General features: G+C 45.0%; 1 protein-coding gene across 4 annotated transcripts in view; it reads left to right on the plus strand.

Annotated features, from left to right (window-relative positions):
* The window catches only part of WIPF2 (WAS/WASL interacting protein family member 2), a 39,116-nt gene that overhangs the window by 30,318 nt on the left and 343 nt on the right, over positions 1-8,455 (plus strand). For all 4 annotated transcript variants that reach the window (XM_060133517.1, XM_060133515.1, XM_060133514.1 and 1 more), the window contains 2 exons: positions 6,752-6,961; positions 8,320-8,421. In XM_060133517.1, coding sequence (XP_059989500.1) covers positions 6,752-6,961; positions 8,320-8,421 — 312 coding nt within the window. The remainder of the gene's footprint in view (positions 1-6,751; positions 6,962-8,319; positions 8,422-8,455) is intronic.

Genomic DNA, 8,455 nt, shown 5'->3' on the forward strand with positions numbered 1-8,455 from the left:
CCGCAGGAGGACAAAGGGGCCAAAGGAGACCACTTAGGGGGCTAGTGCAATAATCTGAGTAGATGGATAGGATCACAGCAGGTTTGGGGGAAGGTGGGTGTTCAGTTTTGGATGTCAAGTTTGAGGTGCCTGTTAGACATCCAAGAGGAAATAACCAATTGTCGATTGACTCTCAGACTCTGAAGTTCAGGGGAGTGGTCTGGGCTAGAGAGAGAAATTTGAAGGATATTGAGAACCACATGCTGGGGTGAGATCACCTGGGGCGTGAGTATAGAGAAGAGGAGAGGTCCGAGGCCTGAGGCCTTCCTACATTGACAGGTGAGAGTGATAAGAGTACTAAGCAGAGAAAACTGAGAAAGAGCCTCTAGTGAGGAAGAAAGGAGGAATGCCAAGAGAGTAATGGAGAAAGTCCAGGATAGAGTGAGTGAGCAGCTGTGGCCTGTGCTGCAGGTGGGTCAGGTAAGTTGAAGACTGAGAATGACATTGGTCTCAGCAACGTGGGAGTCATTTTGGGGACCCCCAAACTACCCTTCTAAGTAGTTTCAGTGGAGTGCTGGAGGGAGCGTGAGGGTGAAAGTCTAATCGGGGTGGGTTCAAGCATACCGGAATAGGAGAGGACTTGATGAAGATAGCAATAGAGAAACTCTAGGGAGTTTGCTGTAAAGGGGAGTGGGGGGTACAGGTATGCGGAATGGTTGCTGGAGGAGGATGAGAGATTGAGGGTTGGTTCCCCCCGCCCCACCCCACCCAAGACGGGAGATAGTTCAGCATCTGTTTGTGTGCTGATGGAATGATCCAGTAGAGAGGAGGAAATTGCCTGGATAGTGTCCTTGGGGAGGCAAGAAGGAATGGAACCTGATCCACAGGTCAAGGGCTGGCCTTAGATAAGAACACAGTTCTTTGTGGTAACAGGAGGGAAGGCAGAGCATATAGGCAAAGAAGCAAGTAGGTAGGTGGGTGTAGTGGTAGGAGCATGTGGAAAGTTTCTTCTAAAACTTTTTTTAAATAAATGTATTTATTTATTTATTTATGGCTGCGTTGGGTCTTCATTGCTGCACGCGGGCTTTTCTCTAGTTGCATGGAGCGGGGTCTACTGTTCCTTGTGGTGCGCGGGCTTCTCATTGCAGTGGCTTCTCTTGTTGCGGAGCACGGGCTCTAGGCACATGGACTTCAGTAGTTGTGGCACACAGGCTCAGTAGTTGTGGCTCGCGGGCTCTAGAGCGCAGGCTCAGTAGTTGTGGCGCATGGGCTTAGTTGCTTCGCAGCATGTGGAATCTTCCCAGCCTGGGGCTTGAACTCGTGTCCCCTGCATTGGCAGGCAGATTCTTAACAACTGTGCCACCAGGGAAGCCCTTTTTTTTTTTTGCTTCTATATTCTGGGTGAAATTGAAAGCAAGAATATATGCTGTGAATGAGGGTAAGGAAATAGAGGGAGATTTGAGGAGAGAGGAAAGAGGGCACAAAATGGCCATCTGGGCATGCAGGAGAATGAGTGGAGGAGAGAAGTGTGCTAGGATGACCAGCATCACGGAAGGCCCGCTCGAGCTTAGGGGCCACACATTTCAAGTGAGATTCATCAGCGCGGTGTGTGTTCAGCTGTGCCTCTGCAGGTACTGAGTTGGAGCAGAGTTGTATTTAACCAGGTTAGTGGTTTTTAGGCATGTGCGACTGTAATGGAGAGCAGGGCAAGGGAGTTAAGGGTGTGTGTAAGGAAGTGCTTGTAACAAGGGACCATGGTCCTGAACTGGGTAAGGAGGGGATTAAGGAACCTTCAAAAAGGTGGGAGAGGTTGTGTCATCTTACAAAATAGCCTGACTGAAAAGTAGAGAGTGAACGAGACCATGCTGGGGCCTTCTCAGACCTAGGAATTTTGGCTCCTGTATTCTCTTGTTTCATTGGGCTTTGAGCCGCAGCCTCCACAAATGGCTTTTGAACTTTGATTTTAAACAGTCGCTGCAGGTATAGATGAGATCATCGATTAAGCAGGTGTGTCATCAGGAAGTATGTATTAAAGGCCCGTTAACTGGTACTGCTGCTTGATTAAGTACAGAGACTTGTATTCTAGGAGCTGGCAGTAGCATCAGGCGGTCACACAGGAGCCAGGTACATGGCCGACCCTGTATCTCCCTGGCTTCAGCCATAAGGATATAGTCCTTACGTGACCTTTGACTCTACAAAGTTTAGGTTAAAAAGAAAATTTTTTTTTTAACTTAGGGATTTTTTAAAATGACCCTTTATCTGAGCAGAGCCCATATCTTTCGGAAGCCAACCAGGAATAGAAGCAGAGAAAAATGTAATTTCTGTGGGTTGAACTGAGTTGTTTTAAATGTCTGCAGACTTCTTGCTTCCCACTTCTCAGTTCTTTTTTTGTGATTTCGTTAGAAAAATGTGAAGTTATGAGCCTTGTTCTTCTGTCTACTAGCCATCACCAACTTCGAGGCCTGACATAGGCCTCAGCCTGCTTTCTGTATCAGTAACCAGAGCAGCAGTTCTCAAGAGTGACACTCTGAAAAGAAATTGAGATATTTTAGTCAGAGATCTTTCGAGTATTGGCTCCACTTGTTTCGTGACATTGGGCAGATCACCCTGATTCTCTGAGTTTGTTTCCTCATCTATAAAATGGTGTTCACAGTACTTTTCAGAGATGGTTATAAATAAAAGGATGTGTAAAAGTGCTTTATAAACTGTGGTGTGCTGACGAATTTAGTGGTTTTATGCAAAGGACTTCTAGGCAGTTTTCATGGACTTATCTCTATTAATAAATCATATGGTGTGATAACATGGGATAATTTACTTTTGTTTCTTTATGAATTATTTACATTTGAATGAGTATGTAGTCTTTTACCCTCCCCGGGGTGCTCAGAGACCAAAAAGTCCCTTATTGTCCATAGCATTTGTTTTCTGAATTTTTCCTTTGCAGAGTAAAACACTATTTTAAAAAATATGTATATATTTATTTATTTATTTTATTTTGGCTGTGCCGGGTCTTAGTTGCGGCATGAGGGATCTAGTTCCTTGACCAGAGATCAAACCCAGTACCCCTGCATTGGGAGCATGGAGTCTTAACCACTGGACCACCAGGGAAGTCCCTAAAACACTATTTTTTTAAGGGAATTTTTTTTCTTTTTAAAAGAATCGAGAATGGAGTGGGAGGTTAGATTTAGCAGATGTAAGTGATTATATATAGAATGAATAAACAACAAGGTCCTACTGTATAGCACAGTGAACTATATTCAGTATCTTATGATAAACCATAATGGAAAACAATATTAAAAAAAGAATATGTATAACTGAATCACTTTGCTATATAGCAGAAAGTAGCACAACACTGTAAATCAACTATACTTCAGTTAAAAAAAAATAACGTCATGCTTTCTTTAATACGGGTTTATCTTGGATTACAGAAGTCAGTCTTCCTACCCCAGGGTTTCTTTTGCACGCTGCTTATTTCTTGGGGTCTGGCTCTGTCACTTGAAAGTCTTGAAACTGGATGTGACAAAGAGCTCAGAAACTTCTTAGAGATGACAGAATCTGGTCAGGATGACCGGCCCTGAGGGAGGGTGCTGAGGGAGCCAAGCAGGTAGCTCTTGGTCCTGCTCCGTTTTGCCCATCCAGGTTGGCCCTCATCACTGCCTCCTGCTCAGAGTCTAGCTGGTGTCCTTTTGAGCCTGACCCACCATCTACCTTACTCTCCCTGACCCCGCTCTCGCAGTAGATGCAGACTCTCAGGGCCCTGAGAAATCTGAGTCTTAGGGAAATATTTTGAGGATGACCTGAAAGAGCTTCAGTTTGGGCAGATTTGGAATGAAAACAGGGTTCAGAGATCTGCTGGGAGGAGTTAAGGAGATTTCTCTTTAATTATGGCCTCTAATGGCCCCGTCCATACTTATACAGACCTTGGAGAGTGAGGGAGAGTTGACATTCTGAGTGTGTTTTATGGGAAGCTAAAACTAACATTTACTGGGCCTACAGTGCCAGACTTCTTGTCTATAAGCATCATCCCAGGGTCTGCCCTCGTAGTCCAGCGGTTAGGACTCCACGCTCCCAGTGCAGGGGGCTCAGACTCTATCCCTGGTCAGGGAAATAGATCCCTCATGGCACAACTAAGAGTCTGCATGCCACAACTATAAGATCCCACACGCCACAACGAAGATCCCTCATGCTGCAACTAAAGACCCGGTGCAGCCAAATAAATATTTAAAAAAAACAAAAACAATAACAAAATCGTCCCATTACTGTTTCATTCTTAACTATGGTTACTCTATAGAAATTCTAACAGTAATTCAGGAAGAATGATATACACTCTTATTACTAAGACAGTGTTGGCTGTTAAGCCAAGTAGTCTCCATGTACTGTTTGGTAACATGGCCCAGGTTCCAAAAGACACATTTCCATCTCACTGGGTTATACATTTGTTCGGGAGATATTTAATACTTGAGGTTGTTGTGAAAAGCATTGTGTAGCAGTTTTCTTACTATGGAAGAGCAGACGTATGCTGGGTCTGTTAGATCTGTGACCTTAGACAAACAGCTTGAGTCCCAGTTTCCTCATTTGTGAAATGGGGATAATGCCTCATACTTGTGCAGGGGTGGCTACAAGAATTTTTAAAGATTTAATACATAGAAAGTGCCCAGGACAGTGCTTGGAACATGATGGATATCAAATAAATGGTAGCTGCTATTATTGTTAGTGCAAAGCATAGAAATAATCTAACTTAAACACATTCGAACCTATTCCAGTGTTGTCCAGCATGCTTTTTATTTATTTATTTATTTATTGGCTGCATTGGGTCTTCATTGCTGCACGCAGGATTTCTCTTAGTTGCGGCGAGCAGCGGCTACTCTTCGTTGCGGTGCTTGGGCTTCTCATCACAGTGGCTTCTGTTGTTGTGGAGCACAGGCTCTAGGCGTGCGGACTTCAGTAGTTGTGGTGCGTGAGCTCAGTAGTTGTGGCTCGCGGGCTCTAGAGCACAGGCTCAGTAGTTGTGGCACATGGGCTTAGTTGCTCCGCGGCATGTGGAATCTTCCTGGACCAGGGATTGAACCTGTGTCCCCTGCATTGGCAGGTGGATTCTTAACCACTGTGCCACCAGGGAAGTCCCCCAACATGCTCTTATTTTTTTATTTATTTTATTTTTGGTTGCATTGGGTCTTCGTTGCTGTGCGTGGGCTTTCTCTAGTTGCAGCGAGCGAGGGCTACTCTTCGTTGCAGTGCACGGGCTTTTTATTGCAGTGGCTTCTCTTGTTGCAGAGCACAGGCTCTAGGCACGCAGGCTCCATAGTTGTGGCTCGCGGGCTCTAGAGCGCAGGCTCATAGTTGTGGCACCCGGGCTTAGTTGCTCTGCGGCATGTGGGATCTCTCCCCGGACCAGGGCTTGAACCCGTGTCCCCTGCATTGGCAGGCAGATTCTTAACCACTGCGCCAGCAGGGAATTCCCCCCAACATGCTTTTGACATTACCTTATGCTTGGTGGCAAATTTTGTCTTTTAAGGGTGAATTTGATTTTCGAAAATGGCCAAAAATCAGAGTCAGACGTAGGTATGAATTTTTTTGTTGGTGGTGCAACCTCAGAAATGAGAAGTGACCATCATATGATAATATTTATGGATCTGTCTGGCAACCTGAGTTTGGAGGCAATTCCAAAAGAGGTGTTCCCTATTTTTTTTGAGCAATGAGCCTATCATTGGAAATATATAACTTCTGCAGATGAAATTATTATACATAATTTGAAAATCACTCATTTTAGTCTGTACTACTAAGTGTTAGAATAAGTGACATAGCCTGTAAATGCTGTGGGAGAGCAAAGGAGGGAATCAGATTAGAGTGGATTGCTTTGGAAAAGCCTTGAGAAGATGGGACTTGAGTTGAACCTTAAAGAAAAGTAGGATTTGATAGTAAGGGATGAGGGGTGGTATTTCTGAGTATTGTGGGGGAGTCACAAGAGTAAAGCATATGTAATTTGGTTTATTTAGCACTTATTGATTGAAGACCTACCATGTGCTGAGCTTGGGAACTCAGATGAATGGACACTGCTCTGACTTTAAGAAATATACAGTACCCTCGGGAAGAAGCGCATGTAAAAAACATAGTAGTGGTAGAGAGAGACAGAGTCAACAGAGCAGTACAGAAGAGTGGTACCTAATCCAGTGTAGGGATCAAGGAAGAAAAGAAGGTGCAGTCAGGCTGACTGATGTGGGTTACTGTGTAAGAAAGGAAAATGATTGGGTGAGACCCAGGCAGTGTGGAAGCTAAGGATTTGAAACTTTATGATATGGGAAATGCAAAGCCCTTGGAAAAGTTTGAGCTAGTATTTTGGGGAGATTAGTGAGTTGGTGGTATGCAGAATGGATTGAAAGGCTAAGAGATTAGAAGCAAGGAAAACATTTGAGAGGCTTTTTGCAGTAGAACAAGATAAAAATGAGAAAGCCCTGACTTAGAATTGTGGAGGAAGGCATGCGAAAGCAGAGAAAAAAATCATCGAGGATAAGTGGAATTCTTGACTGACTTGTCTTGGGAAATGAAAAAGGGTCATAAATTTATTCTGAACTTTGGTATCGAGAAGAATGGTGATGTTGTTAAAGAAATAGGGATGAGGGGAGGGTGAATATGATATTTAACATGCTGTCCAGTGGTTCACAGGGTCTGGTTCTTTGGGAAAGCACCGAGCACTCTTTTGGCCCATGTCTCTCAAATCCCTCCGTCCATCGCCGTCTCTACATCCAAACCTAACTGCTTTGAACTTTAATTGCAGCTCCTCCACCCCCGCCACCCGTGATCCGAAATGGTGCCAGGGATGCCCCCCCTCCCCCCCCGCCGTACCGAATGCATGGGTCAGAACCCCTGAGCCGAGGAAGGCCCCCGCCTCCACCCTCAAGGACGCCAGCTGGGCCCCCCCCACCGCCTCCACCACCCCTGAGGAATGGCCACAGAGATTCTATTACCACTGTCCGATCTTTCTTGGGTGAGTAGCTAGCTGTTTTAGTCTCATAGTTCCTGTGGTGACTTCACTAATTCCAGTGGCCGCTGCAGAGTGGGAGTGGTCACTTGGTGTCCTCTGTTCACTGCAGTTCCTCTCCTGACCTTCCCTCAGACTTCTGGGTCCATCCATGGACATCCCTTTCCTTAGGCAAATTCTAGGCACGATTCCTTTGGAATAGATGGAAGTAAGATCAGCAGGTGTTGTGCTAACTCTAAAGCCAATCTCTTGCTCCCCAAGGCTCATTATTTGTGGTTAGCTTTTAGGTCAGAGACTGTATCCTCTTCAGGATTATTGAGACAGGAATTACGTATCCTCCTAGGAAGAAGAGCTCCTTTCTGGACCTTTGAAAACAAAACAACACTGTGTACACAACTTTTATCTAGTAATCCAAAGCCACTGACTAGTTGTGTTACTTTGAAGAAGTCACTTCATTTTTTTGGACCTCACTTCCCTTATCTATGAAACAAGGAGACTGACTAGCTCAAGAGTGTATCGGATTAACTTTTCCAAGGTTATAAATGAATCGTAGACTGCACCTAAGAGATTTCTAATTCATTAGGTCTGGGATGGAGCACCAAGTAAAGATTGTCCATCAGGTATTGTTAGACCCTCTGTTGAGGAAGTCTGGAAGGATCTGCACAGTCCCTTGTAGCCTGAACACTGTAGATTCTTTAATGGCTGGCTCTTCTCTGGCCCTGCTCTAGTCTGTTCCTGTTAAGTGGACCAGTATTTTTGCTTGGAGGATATGCCCTTTGGAATGTGATCAAGCCACACCCATAGAACATTTGAGCCTTCTTGTAAAGGGGCCATGGAAAGTGGGAGTGGGAGCCATGACATGGCCATCCCGACTGTGTTGCAGAGCTCAATGAGGGGAGCCTGGGCCAAAAGGGAATTTTCTGGTCAGATCGTTCCATAGCTGGTGGCATATAGTCCCATTTTAGATTAATTTCTGCCAATTTGTGGATTTAGTTCAGTTGGTTTCCCATGGTGATAGTCTCTAACATGACTATGTTACTGAAAGACAGAACTATATTTCCTTCTCCTGCCAGGCAAACAGCTGGGCTCCTCTCCTGGTATGTGCCTGGTTTGGGGTGGAAAGATTTAAAGAACCAGTTCAAAGACTCATTCCTTAACGTAAAGAGCCTTTGAACACACTGTGCGTACGAGGTGCAGAGAGTAATGCTGTTGCTGCCCTCACGAACCTTGCTTTAGTGGGCAAGGCAGGCGCTCATGGTACATCAGGAAGCCCGGGAGACTAGTATGGGGAGAGTCAGAAGTGTCAGAGAGGTGTGTGGGAGCACGAGGAAGGGCGATATGAATTAATATTGTTCCTTTTGCAGATGATTTTGAGTCAAAGTATTCTTTCCATCCAGTAGAAGACTTTCCTGCTCCAGAAGAGTATAAACACTTTCAGAGAATATATCCCAGCAAAACAAACCGAGGTGAGAGAAGAGAATCATGGAAGGTCTTCCATAA

Source organism: Lagenorhynchus albirostris, chromosome 20, assembly GCF_949774975.1.
Source record: "Lagenorhynchus albirostris chromosome 20, mLagAlb1.1, whole genome shotgun sequence".
In the NCBI taxonomy this organism is placed as follows: Eukaryota; Metazoa; Chordata; class Mammalia; order Artiodactyla; family Delphinidae; genus Lagenorhynchus; species Lagenorhynchus albirostris.